Source organism: Danio aesculapii, chromosome 10 (genome assembly GCF_903798145.1).
Source record: "Danio aesculapii chromosome 10, fDanAes4.1, whole genome shotgun sequence".
Classification (NCBI taxonomy): domain Eukaryota; kingdom Metazoa; phylum Chordata; class Actinopteri; order Cypriniformes; family Danionidae; genus Danio; species Danio aesculapii.
The window spans coordinates 21,702,688-21,719,386 of NC_079444.1; the positions used below are offsets into that span (position 1 = coordinate 21,702,688).

General features: G+C 37.7%; 3 protein-coding genes and 1 pseudogene across 4 annotated transcripts in view; all 4 read left to right on the top strand.

Moving 5' to 3' along the window:
• Positions 1 to 635: 635 nt before the first annotated feature.
• Positions 636 to 4,438, top strand: LOC130236751 (protocadherin alpha-7-like). The gene is made up of 2 exons (XM_056467507.1): positions 636 to 3,045; positions 4,412 to 4,438. The coding sequence occupies exons 1-2, from the start codon at positions 685 to 687 to the stop codon at positions 4,436 to 4,438; spliced, it is 2,388 nt and encodes a 795-aa protein (XP_056323482.1). The 5' UTR covers positions 636 to 684.
• A 399-nt stretch (positions 4,439 to 4,837) lies between these two features.
• LOC130235780 (protocadherin alpha-C2-like) overlaps positions 4,838 to 16,699 on the top strand; it is a 235,343-nt gene continuing 223,481 nt past the window's right edge. The window contains exon 1 of one of the 2 annotated variants that reach the window (XM_056466271.1): positions 4,838 to 7,291. In XM_056466271.1, the coding sequence (XP_056322246.1) occupies positions 4,925 to 7,291 (2,367 nt within the window). In that variant the 5' untranslated portion in view covers positions 4,838 to 4,924. The remainder of the gene's footprint in view (positions 7,292 to 16,699) is intronic. The other variant, XM_056466268.1, reaches the window with a different exon arrangement.
• LOC130236089 (protocadherin alpha-2-like) lies at positions 8,411 to 13,414 on the top strand. Its single transcript, XM_056466661.1, has 2 exons — positions 8,411 to 10,797; positions 13,346 to 13,414. Exons 1-2 carry the CDS (start codon positions 8,437 to 8,439, stop codon positions 13,412 to 13,414), a joined length of 2,430 nt encoding a protein of 809 aa, XP_056322636.1. The 5' UTR covers positions 8,411 to 8,436.
• LOC130235787 (protocadherin alpha-3-like) lies at positions 13,379 to 15,816 on the top strand (annotated as a pseudogene).

Here is a 16,699-nt window from a genome sequence, read left to right on the forward strand (position 1 = left end):
CTAGAAATGCACCAAGTTGCCTTACAGCTGCATGATTAGTCAAGAGTACTCCACAAATTCGTATACCACGAATAAGGCTGAAAAGCAGATTTAGGTGTCGTATCAGCAAAACTGTGGAATAACTTGCAGGCACACAGACTTATTGTTTATTTATTTATTTGTTTATTTATTTATTATTTAATTATTCCGATCTTAATACTTATTTTTGTCTGCCATTTAACCCATAATGAGAGATTTATTTGGTTAAAGTTACATGTCATACAAATATGTTATTTTGTATAATCTTTTGATTATATAATTTTTTTTAAATTAGTCTTGTAAACAATAGCTGATTTTAAAAATGTGATCTACAGATAAACTAATTAATTTGATTGGAACGTTGAGTTTACAGAGATTTCACAATATTTAGAGGAATGCAAAACGTTTTGATGTTTTACAGAAAATTGCTATCCCTCAGGTCATTCACTCATCACTGTTTCAACACGTGGTGGCAGTGCAGACCATGAATTTGAGGGTTATATGAGCTCCTCCTTCACAGCATCAGAACAAGAAGAAATGCGATGACATGGGTGTAAATAACCAAGACTTATAGCAGCTCCTGCATTTGATTCCGTATAATATCGAAAGAGGTTTGTTTATTTTTGTCGTTTTAAACCAAATCGCTGGACATTTTACTGCTCAATCATGGATGTTTCTCAATCTTACGGCTTATGGATTTTTTTATTTCTGTCTTTATGGGAATCATCGCTTGGCCAGATTGTCTACTCGGTCTCGGAGGAGGTAAATAAAGGAACTGTGATCGGGAATATAGCAAAGGACCTTAAGATGAGTGCTCAGGAACTAGAATCACGCATGTTTCAGATTATGCCTGGATCAAATGCAAAGTATTTTGATGTAAATTTGAAAACGGGGACGCTGTTTGTCAAAGACCGGATTGATCGTGAGGAGTTGTGTGGCGTTAATCAGAAATGTGCACTGAATTTAGAGGCTCTTGCTCAGAATCCTCACAGACTTTATCGACTTGAAATTGTAATAGTAGATGTGAACGACAATGCTCCATTATTCCCAAACAGCACGTATCCCCTAAGTGTTACAGAGAATGCGAATGAGGGGGACAGATTTCCTTTGCCATTTGCCAAAGATTCAGATGTCGGCAGTAATTCTCTGAAAGATTACAAACTCAGTTCAAACGAATATTTTTCTATAGATGTTCATAGCGAGCAACATATTATATCTGCAGAATTAGTACTACAGAAAGCTTTAGATAGAGAAAAACAAGCCGTTATTCACTTAATTTTAACTGCCGTTGATGGAGGAAAACCTTCTAAATCTGGAACCTTGAATATTGTTGTTGAGCTCATGGATGAAAACGATAATAAACCTATTTTTAGCAAACCTTTATACAAAGTTAAAGTGAAGGAAAACAGCCAATTTGGAACCAAAATCATTGCCGTTTCTGCAAGTGATTTGGATGAGGGCACTAATGGGCAAATTCTATATTCATTTCTTGGAAATACCGATGAACAAAACCTGTTTACAATAAATTCTAATTCAGGGGAAATTGTTGTTCAAGGTCAAATTGATTATGAGGAACACTCTGCCATTCAACTGCGTGTTCAGGCTAGAGATAAAGGCAGTCCTCCAAAAAGTGCACACTGTAAAGTTTTAGTAGAAGTTGTGGATGAGAATGATAATGCCCCAGAAATAGTTACAACTCCTCTGATGGAAAGTGTAAAAGAGGACGCAAAATCCGGATCTGCTGTTACTTTAGTCACAGTGTCTGATAAAGATGGAGGTAAAAATGGGATTGTACACTGTTCTCTAAAAGGCGCAGTTCCTTTCAAACTGGAGACATCATATAATAATCATTATTCTCTAGTGGTAGATGGACCTCTGGACAGAGAGAGTGTTTCTCAGTACAACATTACTATTACAGCTGCAGATGAAGGAACTCCACCTCTTTCCAGCAGCACAGTTATAACTGTTCATATCTCTGATGTTAATGACAATGCTCCACATTTCCCAGCACCCGTTATTAACGCTTTTCTGAGTGAGAATAGTCAAGCTGGAGGTCTCGTGACAAAAGTGACTGCTGATGATTCAGACACCGGTGAGAACGCAGAACTTTCATATTCACTGTTAGACAGTTCCAGCTCCAGCATTCCTGTAACAACACTGATAAATATAAACTCTTTAAGTGGAGAAATATTCAGTTTGCAATCATTTAATCATGAAGAGACCAAAAGATTTCAGTTTCAAGTTATGGCAACAGACTCTGGTGTTCCTCCTCTGAGCAGTAATGTGACTGTAAATGTGTTTATTCTGGATGAGAATGACAACAGTCCAGTTATTTTAGCACCTTATTCTGAACCTGGATCAGTTAATACTGAGAACATTCCCTACTCTGCTGAAGCGGGATACTTTGTAGCCAAGATCAGAACTGTTGATGCTGACTCTGGATATAACGCACTTCTGTCTTATCAACTAACTGAACCCAAAGGAACTAATCTCTTCCGCGTTGGAAGCAGCACTGGAGAAATAAGGACTAAGAGACGAATGAGTGACAATGACTTAAAAACTCACCCACTGATTATTACAGTGTCTGATAATGGAGAGCCATCGCTCTCAGCGACTATGTCCATGGATGTTGTGGTTCTGGAGAGTCTGGAAGACATAAAGACATCATTCAGAGAAGTTCCTGTTAAAGAGGAGAGTTTTTCAGATCTGAATCTGTATCTGCTCATCGCTATTGTCTCAGTATCAGTCATCTTTTTACTGAGTCTCGTGGGTTTGATAGCAGCTAAATGCTACAGGACAGACGGCAGTTTCAGCAGATACGGCGCTCCAGTGATCAACACACATCCAGACGGCAGCTGGTCCTTCTCTAAATCTACTCAACAGTACGACGTGTGTTTTAGTTCAGACACAATAAAGAGTGATGTAGTGGTTTTCCCTTCGCCGTTTCCACCAGCAGACGCGGAGCTTATCAGCATTAATAGTGAAGATACTTTTACGCGCACTCAAACTCTTCCTACTGACGAGAAGGTAAGACCATTTACCTTTGCTGTGTCTTTCACTATTATTTTTACACTATTACTTCTTAGAAATTAATATATTGGTGAAGTTATTTTTTTTACAAATTTATGTAATGTATATTTTCCTTAATATTGCAAGTTTAATAACACCAGCCGCTATAAGGATACTATACTGAAATTTCTCACTTAATCAGAATATATATTTTATGGTTTTATCTCATTTTTAGCACACAGTGTCATTTTTGTCGTTTTTTTCGTAATACAATAGGACTGTGAATCACAGATTTTTGATCTGCTTGGACTTGGGCACATTTCATTTTTAGGTACTTGGGTCTACTTCAAGATTTGTTGTTGTTTTATGTTAAAAGACTGACATGAAGACAGCATGCTGTGGGTTTGCTTTTTAAACTGCTATTTTACTGTTGTTGCGTATTTTGTAAAAAGCTAAATCGCTTCAGCACCACGGACAGCAGCAGTGCCGTTAATCTTAGCTATTCTTTCTCATTGTATGGCAGTTTTTCTCGATTGGTAAAACGCTATAACCAGTCTTTTAAACTAAAATTTACAAACTATAGTGCTATTTTTGAAAAAGCACACAAACTTCCCTAAACTATAAACACTATTCCCCGCTTTGACACACGCAATACTGAAACCACAAGTTCAAAACTGTTCACACTATCACCCAAACAGGAGTTAATGCGGAGCAAACTGTCAATCATATTTTCATTGATTTCACACAAAATGTATGCAATAAGCACACTGTTCAAAACACTTTTCTCATTCATGCTTCACAAGTGGAAAAAAGCTGTGCATCTTCAGCACTTTTTTAGAATGTTAACAATCTAATATCAAAACTGTTAACAACATTTTAAAAACAGAATAATTTCAAATTCCATTTATTTTTTGCCATATGTAGGACTGCGTGGCAGACAAAGAGTATGCAAGTACAATACAATGTCTAAATTTTCACTTGTACCAACATTTTGAAGTGGATTACAATGCATGACAGAAATAGTTTTGTTGTAGGATCCAAAACATGCTTCTTTAACTTGCAGTGTACAAATGCTTTGAAATACTGAAAGTGTGATTTTCACATGTACTGTAAAGTAACGTTTGCAATAAATTGCAGCATTTATGAAAAATCGTATCACACATTCTTTAGTACAATCCAGACAGTGAAAAGGAAAATATAAAAATACACATTGATGTACATGAAAATGCATTAAAATAAAAAAATAGTTATTAATTTCTGTAATTCTGTCTGTTGTTAGTGTTTATATGTCAGTGTGAATGAAATGCATGTTTTCCGAATGAGACTTGTTGTCAGTGGTTTGGTGAAACATTTATTTTGAGCTGTATATGAACGTTTGTGTTAGTCTGAGGGATCTTTGGAGCTGAGCTGAACTGTTTGTTGAACAGTCATATTGGTAATGCACACTGTGTGAACAGCTATGAAAAAGTGGCTTCAGTATTGCACAATGCTTGTTAGCGATTTAAAAAAAACAGTAATTATAATACACAATTCATAACTAACTGTTTTTCTAACTTATAATTAATTGAGTTGAAATTAATGTTTTAGATTTTAATTTTAAGTTACGACCATGTTCTGCAAAGTAGACCTCTCTTTGAAAAGAAAACTGCATTAAAAAAAAAAACTTTCATAGTTTTATCACTGTTACAACACGTGGTGGCAGTGCAGACCATGATTTTGAGAATTATCTGAGCCCCTCCTTCAGAGCATCAAAACAAGAGGAAATGCATTGAGGGGTGTAAATAACCACGGCTTATAGCAGTTTCAGCGTCGTGATCTTGGACAGTATATCGGAACACGTCAGTTAATTTATTTTAATAATTCTACAAGACATCGACGCACATTTTACGGCAAAATAATGAATCTCTCGGAATCCTTTGGCTTCTGGATACTGTTACTTCTGTCTTTATGGGAATTTTCCATTGGCCAGACTTTATATTCCGTCTCGGAGGAGGCAAATAAAGGAACCGTGATCGGGAATATAGCAAAGGACCTCAAGATGAGTGCTCAGGAACTAGAATCACGCATGTTTCAGATTATGCCTGGACCAAATGCAAAGTATTTTGATGTAAATGTGAAAACGGGGTCGCTGTTTGTCAAAGACAGGATTGATCGTGAGGAGTTGTGTGGCGTTAATCAGAAATGTGCACTGAATTTAGAGGCTCTTGCTCAGAATCCACACAGACTTTATCGACTTGAAATTGTAATAGTAGATGTGAATGACAATGCTCCATTTTTTCCAAACAGCACGTATATTCTTAACGTTACAGAAAATGCGATTGAGGGGGAAAGATTTCCTCTTCCAGTTGCAAAAGATTTAGACGTCGGTAGTAATACTCTGAAGGATTACAAACTCAGTTCAAATGAGCATTTTTCTTTAGATGTTCATAGCGGGCAAAAGAGTATGTTTGCTGAGTTAATGCTACAGAAAGCTTTAGATAGAGAGAAGCAAGCTGTTATTCATTTAATACTGAGCGCTATTGACGGAGGAAAACCTCCTAAATCTGGAACCTTGAGTATTGCTGTTAACGTTATGGATATAAACGACAATACACCTGTTTTCAGCAAACCTTTATACAAAGTTAAAGTGAAGGAAAACACACCAGTTGGAACCAAAATAATCTCTGTTTCTGCCAGTGATTTGGATGAGGGCATTAACAGCGAAATTCAATATTCATTTCTTGGACACGGAAATAATGATGAACTGAACCGTTTTACAATTAATACCAATTCTGGAGAAATTACTGTTCAAGGTCAAATTGATCACGAGGAAGACTCTGCACTTGAACTGCGTGTTCAGGCTAGAGATAAAGGTATCCCTTCAAAAAGTGTACACTGTAAAGTTTTAATAGAAGTTGTTGATGAGAATGATAATGCGCCAGAAATAGTTACGACTCCTCTGATGGAAAGTGTAAAAGAGGACACAAAATCAGGAACTGCTGTTGCTTTAGTCACAGTGTCTGATAAAGATGGAGGTAAAAATGGGATTGTACACTGTTCTCTGAAAGGCGCAGTTCCTTTCAAACTGGAGACATCATATAATAATCATTATTCTCTAGTGGTAGATGGACCTCTGGACAGAGAGAGTGTTTCTCAGTACAACATCACTATTACAGCTGCAGATGAAGGAACTCCGCCTCTTTCCAGCAGCACAGTTATAACTGTTCATATCTCTGATGTTAATGACAATGCTCCACATTTCCCAGCACCCGTTATTAACGCTTTTCTGAGTGAGAATAGTCAAGCTGGAGGTCTCGTGACAAAAGTGACTGCTGATGATTCAGACACCGGTGAGAACGCAGAACTTTCATATTCACTGTTAGACAGTTCCAGCTCCAGCATTCCTGTAACAACACTGATAAATATAAACTCTTTAAGTGGAGAAATATTCAGTTTGCAATCATTTAATCATGAAGAGACCAAAAGATTTCAGTTTCAAGTTATGGCAACAGACTCTGGTGTTCCTCCTCTGAGCAGTAATGCGACTGTAAATGTGTTTATTCTGGATGAGAATGACAACAGTCCAGTTATTTTAGCACCTTATTCTGAACCTGGATCAGTTAATACTGAGAACATTCCCTACTCTGCTGAAGCGGGATACTTTGTAGCCAAGATCAGAACTGTTGATGCTGACTCTGGATATAACGCACTTCTGTCTTATCATCTAACTGAACCCAAAGGAACTAATCTCTTCCGCATTGGAAGCAGCACTGGAGAAATAAGGACTAAGAGACGAATGAGTGACAATGACTTAAAAACTCACCCACTGATTATTACAGTGTCTGATAATGGAGAGCCATCGCTCTCAGCGACTATGTCCATGGATGTTGTGGTTCTCGAGAGTCTGGATGACATAAAGACATCATTCAGAGAAGTTCCTGTTAAAGAGGAGAGTTTTTCAGATCTGAATCTGTATCTGCTCATCGCTATTGTCTCAGTATCAGTCATCTTTTTACTGAGTCTCGTGGGTTTGATAGCAGCTAAATGCTACAGGTCAGACGGCAGTTTCAGCAGATACGGCGCTCCAGTGATCAACACACACCCAGACGGCAGCTGGTCCTTCTCTAAATCTACCCAACAGTACGACGTGTGTTTTAGTTCAGACACAATAAAGAGTGATGTAGTGGTTTTCCCTTCGCCGTTTCCCCCAGCAGACGCGGAGCTGATCAGCATTAATAGTGAAGATACTTTTACGCGCACTCAAACTCTTCCTACTGACGAGAAGGTAAGACGGTAAATTGTTTTTGTAATTCATAACTCTGCACTTAAATCAAAAGTTTTAGAAAAGTTAACCTTTCATATTTCCGGGAATAACCTTTTTTATCTTTGTAAAATGAATATACAGACATGTACATTTTCTATTTCTTAAAAATGCTTAAAAGGAATACACTCAAATGCACTTTCAAATCAAAATAAGTAAAGCACTGCACTGAAAAATATTATTCAAAGATGATTCCTTGGATTTACTCCATTTTTTACGTTAAGTAGTTGTAAACAATTTATTTGGGCTGAATTTAAACAAACAAATTAAGTTGAACATTGCTCAATTTAATTTGTTTGTTTAAATTCAACACAAATAAATTGTTTGCAACAGTTTTGCATGAAACACTTTTTTTCAGTGTGGGTGTTTTTGAATCAGCGAAAGTTTTTAATTTCCAACTTGTTATTCATAATATTTGTTTTAAATTACCTCTGGGTCCTGTGCCTTATTTGTGGTTTTATCCGTAACAATGTTCAGCATTGAAGTGTAATTTTGATTTGCATGGACCTGGCACAGGGCACTAAAGGACTATATTGTTTTAATTATTATTATTATTATTTTTTATTTTTATTTTTTGTAAACTCTACATTTACCTCGTGATATCCTGCTCTTTGTTTGTTAGTTTGCGCTATTGCCGAAACTTTACCTATTTTTAAATCAAGGATAAAAATCACTTCAGTACCACGGACAGCGGGTGTGTTTTTTTAGCTTCTGCTGTGACTTATATGCTTTCCTAATTTGAGTTTTATTTTACGCAACCCACAATTTTATTATATCTCGTAATAATTGCATAGGTATTCAAGAGTTAAAATTATGAGGAAGATTATACATGGACGTCACACTTAATTTTATGGAAAACTGCATTTAGTAGCATTTTATAGTTTCATCACTGTTTCAACACGTGGGGGCAGTGCAGACCATGATTTTGAGACAAATTTTAACTCCTCCTCAACAGCATCAGAACAAGAGGACATGCACTGAAGGTGGTGTTAATAACCAAGCCTCACAGTTGCTTTAGATTTGTATGTCGGATTGTATCGAGATATGTGAGTTCATGTATTTTAATTCATTTTCACGAAAATAACCGCTGGATATTTTACTGCACAATCATGGTTCTCTCAGAACCATATGGCTTCTGGATTATTTTATTCCTGTCTTTATGGGAATCATCGCTTGGCCAGCTTGTCTATTCAGTCTCGGAGGAGGTAAATAAAGGAACTGTGATCGGGAATATAGCAAAAGACCTTAAGATGAGTGCTCAGGAACTAGAACGACGCATGTTTCAGATTATGCCTGGATCAAATGCAAAGTATTTTGATGTAAATGTGAAAACGGGGTCGCTGTTTGTCAAAGACCGGATTGATCGTGAGGAGTTGTGTGGCGTTAATCAGAAATGTGCACTGAATTTAGAGGCTCTTGCTCAGAATCCTCACAGACTTTATCGACTTGAAATTTCAATTGTGGATGTGAACGACAATGCTCCATTTTTTCCTGAGAGCACATATATTGTAAATGTCACGGAGAATGCGATTGAGGGGGACAGGTTTCTTCTTCCAACCGCAAAAGATCCAGATGCTGGCAGTAATTCTCTGAAAGATTACAAACTCAGTTCAAGTGAACATTTTTCTATAGATGTTCATAGCGGGCAAAAGAATATATTTGCTGAGTTAATACTACAGAAAACTTTAGATAGAGAAAAGCAAGCGGTTATTCGCTTAGTCTTAACTGCTGTTGATGGAGGAAAACCACCTAAATCTGGAACCTTGAGTATTGCTGTTAACGTTATGGATGTGAACGATAATAAGCCTATTTTTAGCAAACCTTTATACAAAGTTAAAGTGAAGGAAAACACACCAGTTGGAACCAAAATAATCTCTGTTTCTGCCAGTGATTTGGATGAGGGAAGTAACAGTGAGCTTGAATTTTCATTGCATAAAAATACCGATGAACTAAACCTATTTAAAATAAATCCAGATTCAGGGGAAATTTTTGTTCAAGGTAAAATTGATCACGAGGAAGACTCTGCAATTGAACTGCGTGTGCAGGCAAGAGATAAAGGCAGCCCACCAAAAAACAGTCACTGTAAAGTTTTAATAGAAGTTGTGGATGAGAATGATAATGCTCCAGAGATAGTTACGACTCCTCTGATGGAAAGTGTAAAGGAGGACGCAAAACCCGGAACTGCTGTTGCTGTAGTTACAGTGTCTGATAAAGATGGAGGTAAAAATGGGATTGTACACTGTTCTCTGAAAGATTTTTTTCCTTTCAAACTGGAGACATCGTATAATAATCATTATTCTCTAGTGGTAGATGGACCTCTGGACAGAGAGAGTGTTTCTCAGTATAACATCACTATTACAGCTGCAGATGAAGGAACTCCGCCTCTTTCCAGCAGCACAGTTATAACTGTTCATATCTCTGATGTTAATGACAATGCTCCACATTTCCCAGCACCCGTTATTAACGCTTTTCTGAGTGAGAATAGTCAAGCTGGAGGTCTCGTGACAAAAGTGACTGCTGATGATTCAGACACCGGTGAGAACGCAGAACTTTCATATTCACTGTTAGACAGTTCCAGCTCCAGCATTCCTGTAACAACACTGATAAATATAAACTCTTTAAGTGGAGAAATATTCAGTTTGCAATCATTTAATCATGAAGAGACCAAAAGATTTCAGTTTCAAGTTATGGCAACAGACTCTGGTGTTCCTCCTCTAAGCAGTAATGCGACTGTAAATGTGTTTATTCTGGATGAGAATGACAACAGTCCAGTTATTTTAGCACCTTATTCTGAACCTGGATCAGTTAATACTGAGAACATTCCCTATTCTGCTGAAGCGGGATACTTTGTAGCCAAGATCAGAACTGTTGATGCTGACTCTGGATATAACGCACTTCTGTCTTATCATCTAACTGAACCCAAAGGAACTAATCTCTTCCGCATTGGAAGCAGCACTGGAGAAATAAGGACTAAGAGACGAATGAGTGACAATGACTTAAAAACTCACCCACTGATTATTACAGTGTCTGATAATGGAGAGCCATCGCTCTCAGCGACTATGTCCATGGATGTTGTGGTTCTGGAGAGTCTGGATGGCATAAAGACATCATTCAGAGAAGTTCCTGTTAAAGAGGAGAGTTTTTCAGATCTGAATCTGTATCTGCTCATCGCTATTGTCTCAGTATCAGTCATCTTTTTACTGAGTCTCGTGGGTTTGATAGCAGCTAAATGCTACAGGACAGACGGCAGTTTCAGCAGATACGGCGCTCCAGTGATCAACACACATCCAGACGGCAGCTGGTCCTTCTCTAAATCTACTCAACAGTACGACGTGTGTTTTAGTTCAGACACAATAAAGAGTGATGTAGTGGTTTTCCCTTCGCCGTTTCCCCCAGCAGACGCGGAGCTGATCAGCATTAATAGTGACGATACTTTTATGCGCACTCAAACTCTTCCTACCACTGAGAAGGTAAGAGGATAATTAAAAATCGTTTAAGCAACTCATTAACGACTAAATTAGTTTTTATTCACTTTCAGCAATTGTTTTGTGATTGCCCCAAAAGTCTTTTACGTTTCACAATTTGGGTTTTTCATTTATCATTGTTTATTATCATTGTGGTTGTTGTTGTTAATAATGTTATTATTTTACATCTAATTTAGCTGCTTTGATGAATACGTTTATATGTACATATATATATATATATATATATATATATATATATATATATATATATATATATATATATATACGCACGCATACACTCATCGGCCACTTTTTTAGGTACACCTTACTAGTACCAGGTTTCACCCACTTTTGCCTTCAGAACTGCCTTAATTCTCCGTTGCATAGATTTAACAAGGTACTGGAAATATTCCTTAGACATTTTGGTCCATATTGACATGACAGCATCATGCAGTTCCTGCAGATTTGTTGGCTGCACATCCATAATGCAAATCTCCCGTTCCACCACATTCCAAAGGTGCTTTATTGGATTCGGATCTGGTAACCGTGGAGGCCATTTGAGTACAGTGAACTCATTGTCATGTTCAAGAAACCAGTCTGAGATGATTTATGAAATTGCGTGTTATCCTGCTGGAAGTAGCCATCGGATGATGGGTACACTGTGGTCATAAAGGGATGGACATGGTCAGCAACAACACTCAGGTAAGCTGTGGCATTGACATGCTCAATTGGTACTAATGGGCCCAAAGTGTGCCAAGAAAATATCCCCCACACCATTACACCACCACCAGCCTGAACCATTGATACAAGGCAGGATGGATTCATGCTTTCATGTTGTTGACACCAAATTCTTACCTTACCATCCAAATATCGCAGCAAAAATTCAGAGTTATCAGACCATGCAGAAATTTTTCCAATTTTCTATTGTGCAATTTTGGTGAGCCTATGCGAAATGTAGCCTCTGTTTCCTGTTCTTAGCTGACAGGGGTGCCACCTGGTGTGGTCATTTGCTACTGTAGCCCATCTGCCTCAAGGTTGGACGTGTTGTGCATTCAGAGATACCTGCATACCTCGGTTGTAACAGTGGCTATTTGAGTTACTTATGCCTTTCTATCAGCTTGAACCAGTCTGGCCATTCTCCTCTGACATCAGCAAGGCATTTGTACCCACAAAACTACCAGTCACTGGATATTTTCTCTTTTTCTGACCATTCTCTGTAAACCCTAGAGATGGTTGTGCATGAAAATCCTAGTAGATCAGCAGTTTCTGAAATACCCAGACCAGCTCCATTCTGATGCTCAGTTTAAACTGCAGCAGATGGTCTTGACCACGTCTACACGCCTAAATGCATTGAGTTGCTGTCATGTGATTGGTTGATTGAACAGTTGGATAGGTGTACCTAATAAAGTGGCCGGTGAGTGTATATTCATTCATTCATTCATTCATTCATTCATTTTCTTTTCGGCTTAGTCCCTTTATTAATCTGGGGTCGCCACAGCGGAATGAACCACCAATTTATCCAGCATATGTTTTACGCAGCGGATGCCCTTCCAGCTGCAACCCATCACTGGGTAACATCCTTACTCACTCATTCACACACACACTATGGACACTTTTAGCTTACGCAATTCACCTGTACCACATGCCTTTGCGTGGGTTTCCTCCTGGTGCTCCGGTTTCCCCCACAAGTCCAAAGACTTGTGGTACAGGTGAATTGGGTAAGCTAAAATTGTCCATAGTGTATATGTGTGAATGAGAGTGTATGGGTGTTTCCCAGGGATGGGTTGCAGCTGGAAGAGCATCCGCTGCGTAAAACATATGGTGGATAAGTTGGCGGTTCATTCCGCTGTGGCGACCCCAGATTACTAAAGGGACTAAGCCAAAAAGAAAATGAATAATATGAATGAACTGAGAAAAAAATCCTTGCTTTGTCAAACATCATTTGGGAAATAATTGTAAAATAAAAATAAAAATCACAGAACGGCTAATATTTTGACTTCTACTATATATATATAGACATCCGAAAAAAAATCCCTATGTTTTCGACCTATGCATCTGCAATCTTGTAAATAACATAGGCTACTTTGTTTTTTGTCAGCGATGTTTCCATATTTCCATTGTATGAACGTTCTTCATAGTGGGAAAGGTTATTAAGATTAATGAAGGCATATCGTTCACTTTAAATTATTAACAGCTTAACTCTTTGCTATAGCAATACAACATTTTTAGGAATTGTTCAACTGACAGCTGCATGTAGTGTGTCATAACATGGTTTATTATAATAATTTTAACCTGTTTTTGTTGTCATATTACATTATTTATGTGTTGATGCTGCTAGTACGGTAATGGGGAGAATTAATTTATTAAGCTTAATTAATGTTAAAGTAGTATTGCCGTTGTTGGGTTGGTTGTTTAATCCTGGTGTATTTTTCCTCTTTGGATTTGGTTTTCCTGGAATAATATATTTTAGGCACATGGTGTCACTGCAGACCGTCAGTTATAGGTCTACGGGCTTTATGTCTCTGTAGTCACCCTCTCTTCATCTTGGTGTTAGCTTATAAAGCGAGGAGACCTGCCTCGTCCCGTGTTTCCCGAATCCACAGATAATACTCTGCTGCGTTGATTTTTCGGTCAGTTGTGAATAACCATCATGGCCTATATGGGATATTTGGAGTTTGGATTTATATTTTTTCCTTCCTTTCTTGGATTACGCATTTGCTCAGATCGTCTATTCTGTACCGGAAGAGGTAGATAAAGGAACAGTTGTTGGTAATGTAGCGAAAGATTTCAACATAAATGTTCACGAACTGGAATCTCGTATGTTTGAGATAGTGACTGGATCAAATAAGAAGTATTTTGACGTAAATCTGAAAACTGGTGTGCTGTTTGTTAATGAAAGAATTGACCGCGAGGAGTTGTGTGTGTCGAATAAATGCTCTTTAAATATCGAGGCCCTCGCTAAAAATCCTCATCATCTTTACAGAGTGGAGATAAAGATATTAGATATAAACGACAATGTGCCACATTTTCCTGTTGAAGTATTCACTGTGAATATTACCGAAAACGTAAGCCCCGGAGAGAGATTTCCACTCCCGATGGCAGAGGACTCTGATGTTGGCAGTAATTCGCTGAAAGAGTATAAACTCCGAACAAACGAACATTTCAGTCTAGATACACAGAGTGAAGTCCAGAGTGTGTCTGCCGAGTTAGTGCTCAACAAGGTTTTAGATCGAGAGAAACAAGCGACTATTAAGTTACTCCTGACTGGTGTAGATGGAGGAAAACCCCCTAAAACCGGGACACTAGATATTATTATAAACGTCATGGATGTTAATGACAACAATCCAGTATTCCTTCAACCTCTGTACAAAGTCAAACTTAAGGAAAATGTTCCTGCTGGTACTAAAGTTTCATCAGTCGTTGCTACTGATTTGGATGAAGGGGTAAACCGTGAAATTTTGTACTCGTTTGCTGGTCATGAAAAAAGACAGATCTATTTTATATTGTCCCCGATACAGGAGATATTGTAGTGAAGGGGGAAATTGATTATGAAGAGAATGCAGCGATTGAGTTACGTGTTCAAGCGAAAGATAAAGGCAGTCCACCAAGAAGTACGCATTGTAAAGTTTAATAGAAGTTATGGATGAAAATGACAATGCACCAGAAATTATAGTTACTCCGTTGTTGCAAAGTGTGAAAGAGGACACAAAATCAGGAACTGCTGTTGCATTAGTCAAAGTGTCTGATAAAGATGGAGGAAAAAATGGGATTGTACACTGTTCTCTGAAAGATTTGTTTCCTTTCAAACTGGAGACATCATATAATAATCATTATTCTCTAGTGGTAGATGGACCTCTGGACAGAGAGAGTGTTTCTCAGTATAACATCACTATTACAGCTGCAGATGAAGGAACTCCGCCTCTTTCCAGCAGCACAGTTATAACTGTTCATATCTCTGATGTTAATGACAATGCTCCACATTTCCCAGCACCCGTTATTAACGCTTTTCTGAGTGAGAATAGTCAAGCTGGAGGTCTCGTGACAAAAGTGACTGCTGATGATTCAGACACTGGTGAGAACGCAGAACTTTCATATTCACTGTTAGACAGTTCCAGCTCCAGCATTCCTGTAACAACACTGATAAATATAAACTCTTTAAGTGGAGAAATATTCAGTTTGCAATCATTTAATCATGAAGAGACCAAAAGATTTCAGTTTCAAGTTATGGCAACAGACTCTGGTGTTCCTCCTCTGAGCAGTAATGCGACTGTAAATGTGTTTATTCTGGATGAGAATGACAACAGTCCAGTTATTTTAGCACCTTATTCTGAACCTGGATCAGTTAATACTGAGAACATTCCCTACTCTGCTGAAGCGGGATACTTTGTAGCCAAGATCAGAACTGTTGATGCTGACTCTGGATATAACGCACTTCTGTCTTATCATCTAACTGAACCCAAAGGAACTAATCTCTTCCGCGTTGGAAGCAGCACTGGAGAAATAAGGACTAAGAGACGAATGAGTGACAATGACTTAAAAACTCACCCACTGATTATTACAGTGTCTGATAATGGAGAGCCATCGCTTTCAGCGACTATGTCCATGGATGTTGTGGTTCTCGAGAGTCTGGATGACATAAAGACATCATTCAGAGAAGTTCCTGTTAAAGAGGAGAGTTTTTCAGATCTGAATCTGTATCTGCTCATCGCTATTGTCTCAGTATCAGTCATCTTTCTACTGAGTCTCGTGGGTTTGATAGCAGCTAAATGCTACAGGTCAGACGGCAGTTTCAGCAGATACGGCGCTCCAGTGATCAACACACATCCAGACGGCAGCTGGTCCTTCTCTAAATCTACCCAACAGTACGACGTGTGTTTTAGTTCAGACACAATAAAGAGTGATGTAGTGGTTTTCCCTTCGCCGTTTCCACCAGCAGACGCGGAGCTGATCAGCATTAATAGTGACGATACTTTTACGCGCACTCAAACTCTTCCTACCACTGAGAAGGTAAGATATTTAGATTAGTTGTCTTTCAGTGAAAAACTTTTACGATCACCATTACACTACTACAATTACTATCACTATTTTAAAAATCATACTAGCGAAGTTGAAGTTTTTTTCTACATTTTCAAACTAATAATTTAATTTTATTTTATATTTTAGGCTAAATGTGCACAAAAATAAATATGCGTGTACGTTTTGCGTAATATTGTAAATAAGAAAACAACACCAACTGATTACACCCATAAGTAGGCCCACATGGAATCTGCGCCCGCCGAAATCACGCAGATTTTTTGCCCATCGAGTTTATTTAATAGTGTAAATGTGTGCACATTTATATTTATTCAGTTTTTTAAATTAATTTCAGTAATATCATTGACTAATTTGAAAATGTTTATATGATTTATTTACAATTCAGGTTGTAAAGTAATATTTTCTTTCTTTCGGTAGATATATTATATCAGAGACTTGCTTTGTTTATCAAATAAGGGGATCTAATTGAATTTGCATTGTAAACATTAAATAAAAGTTAAAAATGTCTTATTTTTCATTTCATATATTAAGCTTTAAGTTATTATACTTCCAAAATCATTTTTTTACACAATTCTGCACAGAAATAGGAAAAATGTCCGCAGATTCTGTCTGGCCTTATCCATAAGCAAGTAAGTAAGTAAGTAAGTAAGTAAGTAAGTAAGTAAGTAAGTAAGTAAGTAAGTAAGCAAATGTTTATTTATATAGCACCTTACACAGACATTAAGTCACAAAGTGCTTTACAATAAGAGAAAACATGAAATTCCTCACTTGTTAGGAGGACATATTTTAATGTTCTATCTCATTTTAGCATACCGTAGATCATTTGTCTTTTAGTCGTTATATCACATGCCACCACAATCATGGTTTAATCACA